Source organism: Schistocerca piceifrons, chromosome 1 (genome assembly GCF_021461385.2).
Source record: "Schistocerca piceifrons isolate TAMUIC-IGC-003096 chromosome 1, iqSchPice1.1, whole genome shotgun sequence".
In the NCBI taxonomy this organism is placed as follows: domain Eukaryota; kingdom Metazoa; phylum Arthropoda; class Insecta; order Orthoptera; family Acrididae; genus Schistocerca; species Schistocerca piceifrons.
This window is the reverse complement of record NC_060138.1, coordinates 395,282,689-395,302,689: the sequence shown is the minus strand read 5'-3', so window position 1 is coordinate 395,302,689 and position 20,001 is coordinate 395,282,689. Positions and strand designations below refer to the sequence as shown.

The window sequence follows — 20,001 nt, the reverse complement described above, 5'->3', positions numbered from 1 at the left end:
GTATCATGTTTTGATTGCATTACTTAGGAGCTTCAATGTTTTACACAGCCAAGGGACCCTAGACTTCAGTATGTGACATAAACGCCAACTTGGTTTGTCTACCCCTCCTTCGGAAAAGTGTTTTTAACAGGCGGACAGACAGACAGACGGGTGGACAACGAAGTGATACTATGAGGGTTCCATTTTTACCGGAACCCTAAAAATGAAGTTCGGGTCGAATAAACCTCTGAAAGGGCGCACGAGGGGAGAGGGTGCAATGCCACAATAACCACGACCCGTAAGTGTACCGTGTCCAAAGATCTGGATGTCACTACGCTCTTGCAAAATTATGCCCCCCACACCATAACACTTCGAGCACAAAATGGATCACGTTCGACAATGTTCCTCTACGGCTAGATGCTGGAACCCCTAATGCACCTGAGAAGGTTGTCGAACATGATCGTCTAGGTGGCCCAGGTGATATGGTGTGGGGAGGCATAATGTTGCATGGGCGTACAGACTTCCAAACCTTTGAACATGGTACACTTCCCGGTCAACATTATTATGATACTGCACTCCTTCTTCATGTGCATCTTGTTAGTTTTTATTCGGCCCTAACTTTATGAATGAAGATGCACGACTGCACCGAACTGTGCGACTAGAGTGCTTTTGTAACGGTCTGCACCCTTCTATTTAAATGCCATTGAGACATGTGGGATATTTAGGGGAGACGTATTGGAGCACGTCCGCATGCATCAAAGGCCATGCAACGATTGTCACTCGCGCTGGTGGAGGAATGGAACGCCCTACTACTGGAGCTACTACCAGCACGGGAGCACGTTGCAAAGTATACATTGCCGTCAGTGGTGATCAAACGCCCTAGTAAGGCAGTGCTCCGTTTCTAATGTCCAGGGGACCATCACATTTTTCGATTTCAATGTAGTTATTGTCTTTGAATAAAACTACCAATTCTGTTCGTCTAATTGCGTGTTCCATTCCGTTCCCTTCTGTACTACACACATCAAAAAAGTTTTGCATCACCTCGGTTCCCAGAACTCCTGAACATAGACGTTGACTGTGGATATTATACTACAGACAATGTCCCTTTGACTGTTCAGAGATGTCACTAAACGCTCCCAAAGATGTAAACAACCATGCATGAGCAGCGCCTATTAGACGGAGGGGTCCGACAGCCGATCAGTTCCAGTCATTCACCAGGAAGGAGTTACACGGCTCGTGTTGTCTGTAGTTCAACCATGCCTAGACGGTCAATACCGCGGTTCGATCGCGTCCGCATTGTTATTTTGTGCTAGGAAGGCCTCTCAACAAGGGAAGTGTCCAAGCGTCTCGGAGTGAACCAAAGCGATGTTGTTCGGACGTGGAGGAGGTACGGAGAGACAGGAACTGTCGATGACATGCCTCGCTCAGGCCGCCCAAGGGCTACTACTGGAATGGATGAACGCTACCTACGGATTATGGCTCGGAGGATCCCTGACAGCAACGGAACCATGTTGAATAATGCTTTTCGTGCAGCCATAGGACGTCGTGTTACGACTCAAACTGTGCGCAATAGTCTGCATAGTGCGCAACTTCACTCCCGACGTCCATGACAAAGTCCGTCTTTGCAACCACGAACCGTGCAGCGCGGTAGAGATGGGCGCAACAACAAGCTGAACGGACCGCTCAGGATTCACATCACGTTCTCTTCACCAATGAGTGTCGTATATGCCTTCAAACGGACAATCGTCGGAAATGTGTTTGGAGGCAACTAGGTCAGCTTGAACGCCTTAGCCACACTGTCCAGCGAGTGCTGCACGATGGAGGTTCCCTGCTGTTTTGGGGCGGCATTATGTGGGGCGGACGTACGCCGCTGGTGATCATGGAAGGCGCCGTAACGGCTGTACGATGCGTGAATGGCATCCTCCGACCGATAGTGCCACCAATCGGCAGTATATTGGCGAGGCAATCGTCATCATGGACGACAATTCAAGCCATCATTGTGCACATCTTGTGAATGACTTCCTTCAGGATAACGACATCGCTTGACTAGAGTGGCCAGCATGTTCTCCAGACATGAACCCTATCGAACATGCCTGGGATAGATTGAAAAGGGCTGTTTATGGACGAGGTGACCCACCAATCACTCTGAGGGATCTACGCCGGATCGCCGTTGAGGAATAGGAAAATCTGGACCTACAGCGCTTTCATGAACTTGTGCATAGTATGCGACGACGAATACAGGCTTGCATCAATGCAAGAGGACGTGCTACTGGGTATTAGAGGTACCGGTGTGTACTGCATTCCGGACCACCACCTCTTCAGGCTGCAGGTCTCGCTGTATGGTGGTACAACATGCAATGTGTGGGTTTCATGAGTAATAAAAAGGGTGGAAATGATGTTTATGTTGACCTGTGTTTCAAATTTTTGTACAGGTTTCAGAACTCTCGGAACCGAGGTGATGCAAAACTTTTTTTGATGTGTGTATATTATAACAACTCTTCCCATGTATGGTCCCTGTTTCATCGAGCTATGTTACTTGGCAATGATACATCATGCGAAAGATACTTTCATCCTTAAGTTCTGCACACCAATGTATACAGTGTGTATGTACCTAACGGCCAACTAGTAACGAGAGGACAATTACATTCGTATTATGAGAAGGTCGCCATAAGTGTGAGTAGTTTAACAAAGCAAGCAGCCTTTCATTTGGTTGAATAAATGGACCACAACTTTAAGAATATGCACGATACTAACGTCATTAGAAAAGTATTACCGTTTCATTGCAAACAATAGAACGTCTAATACGCTGCTGGTTTGAACACATGACTCATAGAATTTTTTTCTTTTTTTGAGTTAGTGTTTTGACCGATTTGATGCGGCCCGCCACGAATTCCTTTGCTGTGCCAATCTCTTCACCTCAGAGTAGCAATTTCAACCTACGTCCTCAATTATCTGCTCTATGTATTCACATCCTCTGTCTTCCTCTATAATTTTTGCCCTGTACTGCTTCCTCTAGCACCATGGAAGTTATACTCTGACGTGTGAACAGCTGTCCTACCCTCCCGTTCCTCCTTTTTGTCAGTGTTTTCCATAGATTACTTTCCTCGTCGATTCTCCGGAGAACCTCATTCCTTACCTTATGAGTCCACGTAATTTTAACACTCTTCTTAGCACCACGGCACAAATGCTTCTATTACTATCTTTCCCGGTTTTCCCACAGTCCATGTTTCATTCTCAGAAATTTCTTCCTCAAAATTGACTGCCCTTTTCGTCAGTGCTAGTCTGCTTTTTGTGTCCTCCTTGCTCCGTCCGTCACGGGTTATTTTGCTGTCTAGGTAGCAGAAATCCTTAAACTCATCTCCTTCGTGATCACCAATTCTGATGTTAAATTTCCCGTTACTCTCATTTCTGCTCCTATTCGTTACTTTACTCTTTCTTCGATTTACTCTCAATCCATATTCTGTACTCACTAGACAGTTCATTCCATTCAGCAGATCATGTAACTCTTCTTCACTTTCACTCGGGATGGCAATATCATCAGTGATATCCATTCACCTTTAATTTGAATTCCACTCCTGAATCTTTCTTTTATTTTAGTTAATCAAGGGCGAACAGTAGGGGTGAAAGACAACATCATTCGACATTCCCTCCTAGCCTGGGCAACTAGGTGGATAGAGTTAGTAGAGATTGATTTTTGTAAAGAAAATGGTAGAAGTTAGCTTACTGGTCGCAGTTTGAAAAGTAATTCCCAGACCACTGCAGATTCGAATAAGTGTTTAAATTCTCACTCACCAGCGTGGAAACATTATATCCGCAACGTAATGCAGCAATCCAGTTTCAATCCGATTCATATAATGATTTCATTCAAGCAAAAAAAAAAAAAAAATATTATAAAACGGATCAGATAAACACAATGTGTAGTTCAGAACGTATTGTATTAAGTGAAAAAATTCGCTGAACAGCTGGTTCTCGAAATACTGTGAAAGTAAGATGGTTGATAAATCCTAGAAATACCGGTAAAACCTAAAACTTTACACCGCCATGTGGTAACAGTCCACGGTTGCTTATTCTACGCACAGATTTTGAACTTTTGCCAAAAAAAGTTGGTAAATCTTTAGTTTTACTCATGTGAACTGGTAAAAATTTATTCGAAGTCTTCCACCTCCGCCATGCAGGTTCAGAAATATTTCTCTATTGGCAGATTTTTTGTTCGTAGTCCACTGACCGCTGCATAGCTTCTGTCTGTCTCAAGTACCGTGTGTGCATGTGTGGTCATCTCTCTGACTCATTTGAGTGGTGTTGTTTCATGTGGAGCTTTGCGTCACAATGAGTGATGTTATGTGTAACAGACGTAATGAACTTTTAATTGCATCAATGAATAAGAAGTAGGACAACACTTTTAATGTAACTACTGAGCAGTTCAATATTCTGTATAGTGAAGTGAAAACTGTAAAGGCCGCTGCCGATAAAGAACCTGCTTACCACAAACTACTGTAATGAAATGAAATTTTTATTTAATCGTATGACTAGGGGCCCCCCGTCGGGCAGGTCGTTCGGCGGGTGCCGGTCTTTCAATTTGACGTCACTTCGGCGACCTGCAGTCGATGAGGCTGATAGGATGATGATGAGGACAGCACAACACCCAGCCCGTGGGCGGAGAAAATTCCCCGACTCAGCCGGAAATCGAATCCGGGCCCAGAGGATTGACAATCCGTCACGCTGACCATTCAGCTACCGTGTGCGGATATGAAATGAAATGAGCCGGGAGACCCCATCCGGTGAAGTTAGGCCGCCAAGTGCAAGCTTTATTTCAGTCGACGCCACATTGGGTGACTTGCGCGCCGGTGATGAGGATGAAATGATGATGAGGACAACACAACACCCAGCCCACGAGCGGAGAAAATCTCCAACCCGCCCGGGAATCGAACGCGGGCCCTCTTGCAGGAGAGGCAAGCACTTTACCACCCAGCTATCCAGGCGGACACTATAAACTATTGAAGCTATATGATGTTCTCAACATCGGAGGTGAAGAGAAACTTATAGCACCTGTGCCTGCTGGAAAAGAATAAATTCATCATTACGTTTGTTTTTATGAACTATTTGATGAAATACAGGAGACCCATGTTGCTATAGACCATAGCGGTCAAACTCTGATGATTATGGAACTGAATCATTAGTACTAGAACGTGACTGTTGAATCAATAGTTACTTAACTGAGTTTACGTGAACCATGTCAGAAAAAACAGTAAACACTGAAAAGGGGCTTTGCAGTGACACATATCATATACTGTGAAATGAATTTACAATGCGAAATTGACTTGGTTGACATGCAGGCAAATCCAGACAATAACTCGAGTTCATACTTGTATACCAGAATCATCTGACAAAATTTGTTATACTCTGAGCAAAAACTTCGAAAAGGGCCCACGTAGCACTACATCTTTTGGTGTCCCAAAAATCCTTCATTCTGATAATGGCAGAAAGTTTGGTAATCAAGGCACCCAAAGTTTAACTGGGTTTTGGAATGATACAATAATGGGAAGCTAAGGCTAAATCAGTTTCAGGGATCAATCAAAAGACCAAATCAAAAATGGTCTGAAGTGTTAAGGTTTGTGCAAGGAATGAAAAATAAGGCTTATCATGAAGGGATCGGATGTTCACCATATGAGACTATGTTTGGTGTTCCAATGAAAATGAGCATTGCCAGTTCAGTTATTTCACTTGATTTAATAAAAAATGTAAAGACTGGAGAAGATTTCGAAACAATGTTAAACACTACTATGACTGACTCACAAGAGAGGGAAGATGATGGTCAAGGAAATTATTCCAATGAATCAAATTCTGGAACAGAAGGAACATAGGTAGAAACATTGGCACCAACTGATGGTAGTGACGAGACGCTTAACTTCTAACAGTGTTAATAAAATGTAGTGGGTCTAAGAGACTGTCAAAGAAGGTCTTCAGCAAAGAAAATGAGAGCAGCCTTTTTATAAGAAAAATCCAAAATCTTCAGTTGGACAGAATGTGAGAATTACTGGCCAAAAACTGATACAAAATCAATAATAGTAGAGGTCATAAATATTCAGGATTACAAATGTTATCAACTTTTTACCAAAGATGGCAAACAGAGGTCACTGTAAACTAGAAATCAGTTTAAATTGTCAAAAGAAAATTTTATTAACGTTGAAGTAGTAGGAAGAGAAGAAATCAGTGTCTGGGAAGTAGCAGCCAAACTATCTTTCGTTGGAGGACAAAGGTTCAGAAATTGCAATTCTTTAAAAAAATGTTGAACTAAGGAAAGCTTGTGCATATTCTCTTTTAAGTTATGTGATTCTAAATGACCCAACATTCAACCTTGTTGTAACAAAAATTAACAATTACAAGATAACATTTTGTAACTTTTTGTTTAACATTTTAATAGTTCATTATAATCACATTGGAATGCAGAAGTTTTTAAATAACAATTTTACAATCAATACAAACTATTTCAATAGCTGCTAGGGTGATTTTTTTTTGTATAGAATACTGTTTATCCATTATGCATGGGTAAATCCTAAATCTCCTGGTAAAAGTTCGAAATCTATGCATATAATAAGAAATGCAATGGTAAATGTTGGGTTTTACTGGTAAATTCTAGGATTTATCAACCACCTTACTTTTAAAGTAATATATATATACAGGGTGTTACAAAAAGGTACGGCCAAACTTTCAGGAAACATTCCTCACACACAAAGAAAAAAAATATGTTATGTGGACATATGTCCGGAAACGCTTACTTTCCATGTTAGAGCTCATTTTATTACTTCTCTTCAAATCACATTAATCATGGAATGGAAACACACAGCAACAGAACGTACCAGCGTGACTTCAAACACTTTGTTACAGGAAATGTTCAAAATGTCCTCCATTAGCGAGGATACATGCATCCGCCCTCCGTCGCACGGAATCCCTGATGCGCTGATGCAGCCCTGGATAATGGCGTATTGTATCACAGCCGTTCACAATACGAGCACGAAGAATCTCTACATTTGGTACCAGGGTTGCGTAGACAAGAGCTTACAAATGCCCCCACAAATGAAAGTCAAGAGGGTTGAGGTCAGGAGAGCGTGGAGGCCATGGAATTGGTCCGCCTCTACCAATCCACCGGTCACCGAATCTGTTATTGAGAAGCGTACGAACACTTCGACTGAAATGTGCAGGAGCTCCATCGTGCGTGAACCACATGTTGTGTCGTACTTGTAAAGGCACATGTTCTAGCAGCACAGGTAGAGTATACCGTATGAAATGATGGCGGTGAATCGAGGAAGTACAGTACATACTGACGAAACTAAAATGAGCTCTAACATGGAAATTACGCGTTTCCGGACACATGTCCACATAACATCTTTTCTTTATTTGTGTGTGAGGAATGTTTCCTGAAAGTTTGGCCGTACCTTTTTAGTTCATAAAAACAAACGTAATAATGAATTTTTTCTTTTCCAGCAGGCACAGGTGATATATATATATATATATATATATATATATATATATATATATATATATATATATATATATAATTCTGTCGTAAGATATAAATGTGATTTCCAACTATTCTTAGAAAGAGCAGATCTCTTGACATGATGGCATGGAGGGCATCGACGTAAGAAACAGCAAAACACTCTGGAAGAATATTAAGCAGTAATGTTTGTAATGTCATTATGGTACGAGACAGAGGCGTTTAGTGATAGTGATGCACGACGAGCGCTGTCTGAATACTCTTCACCTTATTTTTCTTAGATTACACAGTAATTTCCTCTCTCAAACTATGCCTTCACATCAAAATTTCACTAGCAGCGCTTGCGCCGTTGAAAATGCATCGTCAAGTTGTTGTAGTGACAGAGCAACGCTTCCTCGAAATAATCAGGTCTCTGCAACGAGCAATCAATAACGCCGTGCGTTTCCGCAAAGCGAAAGTCACAACATTGGCACGGACAACGCGGCGCAGCTTCTGTGCGCTGGGGCGGGAACAAAACCATTAATTTTCGGGAAAGTGAGGGGAAGCAGACGTAATGAAAATGAAAGCAACAGAAGTAGAGATTCTTATAGATGTCTGCATCACCAAGATTACATAATTCTTTTCGAGATGTGCGTAGGGACTCATTAATCAAAAGGACAGAAAAAGATGTGGTTTCAAGATAAAATTCTTTCTCAAGTTGAAGTGCCTCATTTGCGCCTCGCTTTTGTTAGATCTTACAATCGCAATATCTGTCATATACGAAAAGTCTGTAGAGGATCACAGGAATTTCCAGTTAGTAACGTGTGCAATGAAGGAGACGGGATTCTTCTAAATTTTCGTACACCAGTTTCATTTTTGTACATGTACAAATTTGTGATTATAACAGTCAAGACCTCAAGTTCGCAACTCGGAAATATCTAGTGCCATTCTCAGATTCAGCTTGGTGTGTCACGCGATAAAAAGTATCTTGTCGCGATTACGGTGCATTACCAATTGAGAAACTTATTATAGGATGATAATAGCACTCACCGAAGCTCATTATTTTCGGAAAATTAAGCGATATATTTGCGATCTTGACTGTACATTGTAATAAACTGCTAGCAGAATGATCGCATAATCTTCAGCTGATGCTACCAATTACAAGACTGAGCCGTGGTAAAAATTGCTGTTTTGAAGAGCGCGCCGCAGCGCGTAGTGTGAAGCAGTCGCCCTCCGTTTCGGGCGGTGGTGCCGCTGTGGCAAACGCAGCTTTGGTGTCTCCCTCTGGTGTCTGGCGGGAAAGGTTGCCTGTTCACGTGCATTTAAGGGGCGCTACGAACTCGCCAGGTTCAGTATCGGTCAGTCTCTCGTCCCCAGCTTGCTAGTCTGTCTCTCGTCCGCATTTGCGAGGCAGTTAGTGTCTGTCTGTCGTCCGGAGTGCTAGTATGTCTTTCGTTCGGATCAACCTTTAAAGCCGGCAAAATGAGAGTCTTTCCACTCCGCCAGTAAGAGAACTCAGCGAGTGGTCGCCCGGTCGGGGCTTAGTTCCTGCATCTGGGTCTGCGCGTTAGGCCGCCGGTCTGCTCGAGTTTGCTAAGGCAATGGTCATTGGCGGTTGGATCGATCGGTTAGTCGGTCGCGCCCTGGGACACAAGACGACTTCTCCGTCTTGAGCGTCGACACATGTGAGGTCGACACCTGAGTCCAGTGGCCGCGCCTTATAGCGAGGGTAGTGGCTTCGCGGTCGACACGAGAGCAACAGGAGTCAATCCACGACATCAGTCTGGCCGGTGCGAGCTGCGTCGCCGTTAGACGGGAGATTGGCGCGCCTTCCTGCGTCCGTTGAAGCGGCTGGCAGCGGACGGTTCGGGAGAGCGATTTGGGGGTGCTGCGCCAGGTCTTCTCGAGAAATCGCAGTTTATTAGAAGTTAAGTGGTTGGTGATATGTTGTTTCATTTACTCTTGTTAAATTCTATTTGTTTTCTTGGTGAGGTCACCGGCCGTTTTGCTTTGGGGTCGTTCCACCATTCTTCTCCGTTTGCTCACCCGCGGGAAGGTGGTTGTTTATAAATTGGGTGGTCCGTTTTTCCCTTGTGGGGTAGGGGCGGGTTAGAGCAACCTGCGGTTCGGGTTGTTCGGTAATCTCCCTATCAATCTACCGTGCGTTAGTAGCTGCCTCTGTCAAGTTTGTCGGATTTCGTGTGTTAACGAATTTATTGCTTGCAGTGTAACGGCCTAATTCCTGAGATATGTTTTGATCTTGCCTATCATTTTGATCTGTGTACTGTAGAGCATCTTAACTTGTTTGGCCAACCTTGTAGAATTTTATATAAGATTGCATTTCATGGGCTTTTATTTAAGTGATCATTTTAGTATATGAAGTTGCCACCCTTTCACCGTAAGACTTTTCTTAGAAGTTAAAATCAAGTTGCACCTTCGGTGGCAAAGTTAATATTTTTACTTTTAGGGTTTTGTACCATTTCCATCCCCCCTACGGGGGTGCATAGTTTCTGTGCTTGTGTGAAAAGTTAAAACTTTTAGTTTAAAGTAATCTGGCGTGTTGCAGATTTGCACCAGTGTAGTCTTTCAGAGGCTGTTGTGAGCGTGTCAAACGGGAGCGGCAAGGTTCTCTGCCCGAAAGCTCTACAGTCAAAACTTGTTTCTTTCTGCCTCTGGATAAATTGTAAGTTGTTTCTTTTAAAAAATGCTTTTAGGCACTATTAAAGTGAACAAAATTCTCATTTGTTAAAAGGAATTTGCTTATGATTTCATCAGTTACACCCTGGCAACTACTTCCATGCTTACATAGTGTGATTAAATGTGTTAATGTTCTTGATGAATCGCTAGTAAATAAAATAAATTCTTAAGAATATCCTTTGAAAATAAATCACGGTTCAAAGACACAACAAAAATATTTACGTGAATGTTGCTCAGTACAATGTCTTCCTTTCCAAAATTCTTGCTATCATACTTTGGCAGTACCCTGTACTAAACGTGATGTTTATCCACAGTCTATAACAAACAGTCGCGAAACTCTATACTGCAGAAAACTGCACAATTTTTACAGCTGTTGCGATGCTAACGTTCCGAGCGGTTACATGTAACAACAGAAAAAGACGTCTACCGAGAAACTGCTATTTTTAGCGCTGTTACTTCCATATTCTCCAGTCACTAGATGAGGAGATAACTTTTCCCATACGAATATGAAAAATAATTAAGCTAATGTCACACCTGCTGCTGATGTTAACATACAATAATAAAATCTGAGTACAGTGTAATACACTGGCGGAAAAGACTTTATCACTGTCAAGGACAAGGTCTTTATAATGGCAAGTCAGATTACAGGTAGTTCTTCGTTGTAGGAGTATATGATAACAAATGAAACACACATCTCACAGCAAAGGGTACCCAAACAGTTACATCAATACAGAGTTATCCCCTCTCTGGTGGACACACAAGCGTGTGCTCTGGCATGCAAGCGATCCTGTAGGAGGCGAATGACATCCTGCAGCACACTGTTCCAAGCATCTTCAGCCTATTGTTGCCTTTCGCCAATGGCTCTTGCAGGCCCTGGCCTCATTATGTTCCATCAACTGGCGAGAGATCTAGCAAACTTGCTGGCCAGGGCAGTTGCTGTACACTACGAAGAGCACGTTGCATTGTGGCAGCCGTATGTGGGCGTGCATCGTCCTGCTGAAAAAGCACATCATATTCCTGTCTAAGAAACACCGAATGTGAACACGCGTAGTAACTGATGTCCCTACACCCTCTTCCCCCCCTCCCCCTCACAACAGGAAGCCTAGGATGGATGGGACCTGTCTATCGTCGGCGAAGGCGCTCTGGAATGGGCAGATCACCGTGTCTATACCATACACGTTTATGTCCATCGCATGCATACGGATAGAACGTGCTCTCGTCACTGAAGACAACAGAGCCCCATTCCACTCTACAGTCAACACCTTCACGACATTAGAGCAGCTATGCTTAGTGGTTGGCATGGGGCTAGTGGTAGTCTGGCCAAAGGCACATGTGATCTTCATCCTGCTGCAAGCAGATGGTTTCCAGTGGTACCGGATGACACTACAGGTGCAAAACGTCCCCAGATTTCATCCCAGTATGGTTTTCGGTGGGCCTCCGATTCTAGCACAATGCGTCGATCTTGATGTGTGTCTGTATTACGCAGATGTTCAGTGCCTGTCTACAGGTGTGGGAATGTTCCACAGATCACTTCTGAAAGCAGCGATATTCCATCGATACACCGCGGCCCGCATGTGCAGCAATCCGTCGATACGTCAGTACAGCTTCCCGCAGGCCCACAGTCCGACCGAGCGAGGTGGCTAGCACACTGGACTCGCATTCGGGAGGACGACTTCCTTCTCCGTCCTTCCCTAATTCGATGAGACCGATGACCTCGCTGTTTGGTCTCTTCCCCCAAACCAACCAACCAACCAACCCACAGTCCGACCGCGTTCATATTGCTGAAGCTGTTCAGCAGGAGTACGTAATTGTCGGTGAGGCATGGTTTTACTATAGAATGAATGTTGCAAACGCATTTCATTTCTAAAGTCAGCACAGTTACAGTCAGCAGAGTCAAAACAGAGTGAGCACAGGTAGGACTTCGGAGCGCAATCTGATCGTCGATAACCGTCACAGATGAACCACTTACCATACTCAGGCCCACAGTATGGACACATTGTACCCTGATGACACTGAACAGTCCTTGAAGAGCGGCATTTTTTCCGGCAGTGCATGTAAGGCGTAGTAGCCGATTCGTAATCGTATGACTGAGTATCTTTTAACACGAGAATGAATTGTGACCTGACGTGTCTAGGTTCTAAAGGAACTGGTTATGAGTGTCCCACGTGCTTGCCATGTACTTTATGATGCTTCCGCCGACAGTAGTTCGCTTTACCAGTTTCTTATACGGACTTTAGACTCGTTTTAATACATTCAAAACTAAGCTAGCCGCTATTTATTCTTATAAAAGACGTTTTGCTCTTATCCTCGTTGCTAAGCCTAGCATGTACCTATCATGTTTGTCTATGTTGTTTCCATGTATCGAAATGTATGTATCCCTTATAGCTTCTCTTTCCCGCCTGTACCGTTTAATGCTCCAGCATATCCACCTGTAATGCTTTCTTCTTATTTACGCGCATATCTTAACCTGCAACTAAAATATATTCCATTACATTTAGCACAGACTGAATTCCCGCTGACTTGTGGCTACGACTGCCGCATCATAAATGAACCGCACTGTGCTAATGTTTTCTCCCTGACAAACAACGGTCCTTTAATACCTCGTTCCATTTTCAATAAACTGCCTTCATCTTTCCCGGTTTTGACGTACACTCCTGGAAATTGAAATAAGGACACCGTGAATTCATTGTCCCAGGAAGGGGAAACTTTATTGACACATTCCTGGGGTCAGATACATCACATGACCACACTGACAGAACCACAGGCACATAGACACAGGCAACAGAGCATGCACAATGTCGGCACTAGTACAGTGTATATCCACCTTTCGCAGCAATGCAGGCTGCTATTCTCCCATGGAGACGATCGTAGGGATGCTGGATGTAGTCCTGTGGAACGGCTTGCCATGCCATTTCCACCTGGCGCCTCAGTTGGACCAGCGTTCGTGCTGGACGTGCAGACCGCGTGAGACGACGCTTCGTCCAGTCCCAAACACGCTCAAAGGGGGACAGATCCGGAGATCTTGCTGGCCAGGGTAGTTGACTTACACCTTCTAGAGCACGTTGGGTGGCACGGGATACATGCGGACGTGCATTGTCCTGTTGGAACAGCAAGTTCCCTTGCCGGTCTAGGAATGGTAGATCGATGGGTTCGATGACGGTTTGGATGTACCGTGCACTATTCAGTGTCCCCTCGACGATCACCAGTGGTGTACGGCCAGTGTAGGAGATCGCTCCCCACACCATGATGCCGGGTGTTGGCCCTCTATGCCTCGGTCGTATGCAGTCCTGATTGTGGCGCTCACCTGCACGGCGCCAAACACGCATACGACCATCATTGGCACCAAGGCAGAAGCGACTCTCATCGCTGAAGACGACACGTCTCCATTCGTCCCTCCATTCACGCCTGTCGCGACATCACTGGAGGCGGGCTGCACGATGTTGGGGCGTGAGCGGAAGACGGCCTAACGATGTGCGGGACCGTAGCCCAGCTTCATGGAGACGGTTGCGAATGGTCCTCGCCGATACCCCAGGAGCAACAGTGTCCCTAATTTGCTGGGAAGTGGCGGTGCGGTCCCCTACGGCACTGCGTAGGATCCTACGGTCTTGGCGTGCATCCGTGCGTCGCTGCGGTCCGGTCCCAGGTCGACGGGCACGTGCACCTTCCGCCGACCACTGGCGACAACATCGATGTACTGTGGAGACCTCACGCCCCACGTGTTGAGCAATTCGGCGGTACGTCCACCCGGCCTCCCGCATGCCCACTATACGCCCTCGCTCAAAGTCCGTCAACTGCACGTCCGCTGTGCCGTGCGTGTGATCGTTGCTTGTACAGCCCTCTCGCAGTGTCCGGAGCAAGTATGGTGGGTCTGACACACCGGTGTCAATGTGTTCTTTTTTCCATTTCCATGAGTGTATTATATAGATCTGTCAGTGCGGACTAAGCTAATTTTCTTTGAAGAAAGAGGATGGATTTACATCTCTCTCCCTTTTATACAGGGTGTTACAAAAAGGTACGGCCAAACTTTCAGGAAACATTCCTCACACACAAAGGAAGAAAATATGTTATGTGGACATGTGTCCGGAATCGCTTACTTTCCATGTTAGAGCTCATTTTGTTGCTTCTCTTCAAATCACATTAATCATGGAATGGAAACACACAGCAACAGAACGTACCAGCGTGACTTCAAACACTTTGTTACAGGAAATGTTCAAAATGTCCTCCGTTAGCGAGGATACATGCATCCGCTCTCCGTCACATGGAATCCCTGATGCGCTGATGCAGTCCTGGAGAATGGCGTATTGTATCACAGCCGTCCACAATACGAGCACGAAGAGTCTCTACATTTGGTACCGGGGTTGCGTAGACAAGAGCTTTCAAATGCCCCCATAAATGAAAGTCAAGAGGGTTGAGGTCAGGAGAGCGTGGAGGCCATGGAATTGGTCCGCCTCTACCAATCCACCGGTCACCGAATTTGTTGTTGAGAAGCGTACGAACACTTCGACTGAAATGTGCAGGAGCTCCATCGCGCATGAACCACATGTTGTGTCGTAAAGCCACATGTTCTAGCAGCACAGGTAGAGTATCCCGTATGAAATCATGATAACGTGCTCCATTGAGCGTAGGTGGACGAAACTAAAATGAGCTCTAACATGGAAATTAAGCGTTTCCGGACACATGTCCACATAACATATTTTCTTTATTTGTCTGTGAGGAATTTTTCCTGAAAGTTTGGCCGTACCTTTTTGTAACACCCTGTAGATACCACTTTACGTAAAAAAGGAAAAGCATTTCGTTTCATACCAAGTTATAAAAACATCGTTCCATATTTATATCGCCACAACAAGCTCCGAAGTTGCAGACGAACGGTGAGAGTTTCGTGACTCATTGTTTTGGACTCTGGTATGAGTGCGAAGTGGAACGCCCTCATGAAACTAGCAGTAGAAAAAGTAGTTTGTAGGCTCTGATTAATTGAAAGAATCCCCTGGGAAAGTAAATCATCCACAAAAGAGGTGGGCCTGTTTCTGGAGTACTGCTCGTCAGTGATGGAACTCTGCCTGCAGGATTAACAGAGCAGATAGAGAAGATCCAACCAACAGCGGCATATTGCGGCACAGATTGGTAAGGAAAATGTCAGAGTGTTAAAGAGATGCTGAACAAATTCTAGTTGTATAAGCTCCAATCACGGAGAGGTTTACTGTTAAATTTGTGAAAGATGACGTTTCGAGTAGATAAGGCCACATATTATCTCCACGCATGTACAGCTTGCTAAAAGACCGTGACGGGAAAACTAGAGAAATCCATTCTCATATGCAAGCTTACCGTCAGTCGTTCTTCCGGTGCATCTTTCGCGATTCCAATAGGAGGGAACGGAACATGATAGTACCCATAGTCACACATCGAAAAGTGGCCTGTGGAGTACAAATGCACATATAGATAAGGACATAAGAAATGAGCTTATAAAGGTATTCTGTTCAGAATGCTCATATATTTTGTAATAGTTTTTGGCAATATCGGATCTGCCGAGTGCTGTTGGTAAGCGGAGTGCACTCAGCCCTTGTGACGCCAATTGCAGAGCTACTTGATTGAGGAATAACGAAAACTGATTATCGCCGGGAGAGCGGTGTGCTGGATGACCACATGCCTCTCCGTATCCGCATCTGGTGCTGAGGATGAAACGGTGGCAGGTCGGCACCGTTGTGCCTCCAAGGCCTATTCGGACGGTGTTAGTTTTGTATGTCGGCAAGTAAGGTATCTTCGACGCCCACTAAAGACCACAATCAATACTGAAAATGATGCACCAAAACGAGTCTTGACAAGCATTATTACATACGACTCAGTTCTAAGGAATCAAGATATACTGCGGAACTCAAAATGACCGCGGATGGCATCGTGAAAGTTGTCTGAAGACTGGATTGATGTGGCTATCCACTATTCTGCGAAAGCCTCTTGATCTCTACACAACTGCTGCTACCTATATCTATTTGTCGTACCTCCTCATCCCTTCGTGTCATCAGTCATAACGTTGCCATTAGTTATCTAAGCTTCCTAAGTAGTCTTCTACAGCACCACGTTTCAAAAGCTTATATTCACTTCTTGTCTGGACGAGTTATTGGTGACATGTCATTTCTGTACAAGGCTTTATGCCAGCCAAACACTAAAAAAACACCTCCTAACACTAAAATTTTTGTTTTGCTATTACCAGTCTGCATTTTATATCCTCTCTGATTCAACCATCGTCAATTATTACGCTGCGCAAATAGCTACTCATGTAATGTTTTCAGTGTCTCATTTCCTGATGTAATTCGGCTCTACTCCACTACCTTTGTTATATACTTGTTAACGTTAATCTTATAACGAGGTTTAAAGACGCTACCCATTCTGTTCAGTATGTCCCTGCTGCGTCTCGGCTACTCACCAGACACTGATGTCCAGCGGATGGCTTACACAGCAAGCTGCAGGGGTCACCTCCCTAAGCACCGGGCAGACACATAGAGCGCCCGCCAAGCCGCCAGACGGAAGCCATAACGACACCACAGGTAGCTGGATAAGGGGGGTCACGTGTCTCCAACAGTATCCTGGCGCCTCTAAAGAATTTTGGCCGGCGCTCTGTGGTGCCGGTTGAGTTCGTTTCTACCGAGCTCTTTGGAGCAGGCAACGCCCGCAGTAGCGATTCGTCAGTCCAAGTCTCGCTAGGGAGCCATTGTACCTGGAGCACCTTCGATGTCTCTAATACAGATGGGCACTGATGACATGTCGCCTTTTCTGCCGTGCGGACTTTGGTGGACATTGGTAATGGGCCGTCACAGTCGTACTGAATCGAGGACAGTATCTTTAAGTCTCGTTAATCAGGTTTCGCACTTACGGTGATTGAGAGTACATTTTCGCACTTAACGGATAGCAAGATTAACCAGTGCCCTTTTTTCTGAGGCATCAATCTCCTGACGGGTTTGTGCAGGCCGCCACGAATTCCTCTCCTGTGCCAACCTCTTCATCTCATAGGCGCACCTGCAACCTACGTCCTCAATTTACTGTATGTATTCCCATGTCTCTGTCTTTCTCTACAGTTTTACCCTCTGCAGCCTCCTCTAGTACCATGGAAGTTATTCTCTGATGTATTAACGGATGTCCTACCATCCTGCCCTTCTTTTTGATAGTGTTTTCCATATATTCCTTTCCTCGCTGCATCTCCAGACAAACTCACTCCTTATCTTATCAGCCTACCTAAATTTAACTCTCTATTATAGCAACAAATCTCAAAAGTTTCTATTCTTGTCTTTTCCGGTTTTCTCGCAGTCCGTGTTTCTCTACGATACAATGCTGTGCTCAAGATGAACATTCTCAGAAATTTCTGCCTCAAATAAAGGTCTTTGTTTGATACTAGCAGATTTCTCTTGGCCAAGAATGCCTTTTCGCCAATGCTATTCTGCTTTTTGTGTCCTCATTGTCCGTCACAAGTTATTTTTCTGTCTAGGTAGCAGATTTCCTTAACTTCGTCTACTTCACCCACCCTGACGTTAAGTTTCGCGTTGTTCTCATTCCTGCTATTTTTCATTACTTTCATCTTTTTTTCGGTTTACTCTCAATCCATATTCTATATTCATCAGACAATGCGTCCTATTCAGCAGATCCTATAATTCGTCTTCACTTTCACTGAGGATAGCAATGTCATCAGCGATACTTATCACAGATATCTTTTCACCTTGTATTTTAATTCCACTCTTGAACCCTTCAATTAGTTCCCTCATTGCTTCTTCGATGCTTAGACGGAACAGTAGGTGCGAAAGATTACGTCCCTGTCTTACACCCTTTTTAGTCCAAAGCATTTCGCTCTTGGTCTTCCACTCTTATTGTTCCCTCTTGGTCCATCTTTTATAATACCCGTCTTTCCTTATAGATTACTCTTATTTTTCTAAAAATTTCGAACGTCCTGCACCATTTCACATCGTCCAACGCTTTTTCAAGATGGTCAAATCCTATGACTGTGTCTTGACTTTTCTTTGGTCTTGCTTCCATTACCAACATCAACGTCAGAATTGCCTCTTCGATGCCTTTACCATTCCTGAACCAAACTAATCGTCATCTAACACAAACCAAATTTTCTTTTCTGTTCTTCTATATATTGTTCTTGTCAATAGCTTGGATCCGTGAGCTGTTAAGCAGACTGTACGATAGTTACTCCATTTGTCGGCACGTTTAATCTTCTGCATTGTGTGGATGATGTTTTTCTAAATGTCAGATGGTATATCGCCAGAGTCATATATTCTCCACACTAGCGTGAATGGTCGTTTTGTTGCTACCTTGCTGAATGACTTTAGAAATTCTAATGGAACGTTATCTATCCCTTCTGCATTATTTGATCTTTAGTTCTCTAAAGCTCTCTTAAATTTTGATTCTAATGCTGGATGACCCTGTCTCTTCTATATCGACTCCTGTTTCTTTTTCTAACACGTCAAACACGCCTTCTCCCTCATAGAGGCCTTCAATGCACTCTTTCCACCTATATGCTCTCTCCTCTGCATTTAGCAGTGGAATTCTAGTTGCACTCTTAATGTTACCACCCTTGCTTTTAACTTCACCGAAGGCTGTTTTGACTTTCCTATATGCTGAGTCGGTCCTTCCGATAATCATTTCTTTTTCGATTTCTTCACTTTTTCATGCAGCTATCTGGTCTTAGCTTCCGTGCACTTCCTATTTATTTCATTTCTCAGCGACTTGTATTTCTGTATTCCTGTATTTTCGTGAACATTTTTGTGCTTCCTTCTTTCATCGATCAACTGAAGTATTTCTTCTGTTAGCCATGGTTTCTTCGCAATTACCTTCTCTGTACCTATGTTTTGCAGTTTCTCTGATTACCCATTTCAGGAATTACATCTTCCATTGCGTGAAACACTGACCTATTGAACAACACGAAAGCGGCATACATATGTTTCAGCATGACATAAATGGAGATTTCCGTCGTACCAGAAGCCATAGAGAATAAATGCGGCATCATACGGCCCCGACGACACAAACCCCGTCATAACGGTTGCTCTACACTGATATTTCTATGACGTGTCTCACGAATCCGCCGCTTGGATGGACAACGAGAAACACTCTCAAGGTTTAACAGTTAACTGTTGCCTATAAAGAAGACACTGTCGCACCGTTCCTAAGTCACTGACGGTGAGCAAGGTACTATTTGTTTCCGCATTGTCTTTTCTCAGTGTACGAGCGGTTCTAGGCGCTTCAGTCCGGAACCGCACTGCTGCTACGGTTTAAGGTTCGAATCCTGCCTCGAGTTGGGTGTGTGTGGTTTCCTTAGGTTAATTAGGTTTAGGTAGTTTGAAGTATAGGGGACTGATGAGAGATGTTAAGTCCCATAGTGCTTAGAGCCATTTGAACAATTTTTCTCAGTGTAGTTCACCCAGTGTCGATATGACGCTTTGTTTTTGTTTTTCGAGGACCTCGAACATGCTTTAACTTTTGGACACTTGCAAATTATTGAAGAATATCAAGAATTTGTCGTCCTATGCTCACGAAGATGCTGTACATTACGCAGGGCATCCATTCGTCAACACTGGGGAGGGACGTGAAAAAGCTCATCTCACTTCAAAACACAAGAAATCGTATAATAAGTTGAGAACCACGTGTTAGTTGCAGTGAGGTAGAATACACGTAAAGGGGACGCGTATCTGGAGGCAGGTAGGGTCTTGATATGTGGCCCCTTCCACCGGCACCTCAAGGAAATGTACTGAAAGCGTTTTTTTTTCGTTCAGGGTGTCCATAATTAAAGTTCCAGTTTCAAAATGCAGTAGAAAGAGAACCGCTGCTCAGAATGACGTCATATTTGAACAGCATATTATTAGCGT

At 44.2% G+C, this 20,001-nt stretch overlaps 1 protein-coding gene across 1 annotated transcript in view; it reads right to left on the bottom strand.

Moving 5' to 3' along the window:
* The window catches only part of LOC124727359 (kinesin-like protein KIF12), a 300,689-nt gene extending 281,516 nt beyond the window's left edge, over positions 1-19,173 (bottom strand). Inside the window, exon 1 of the mRNA XM_047248469.1 lies at positions 19,075-19,173. Coding sequence (XP_047104425.1) covers positions 19,075-19,173 — 99 coding nt within the window. The remainder of the gene's footprint in view (positions 1-19,074) is intronic.
* Between the last annotated feature and the right edge of the window lie 828 nt (positions 19,174-20,001).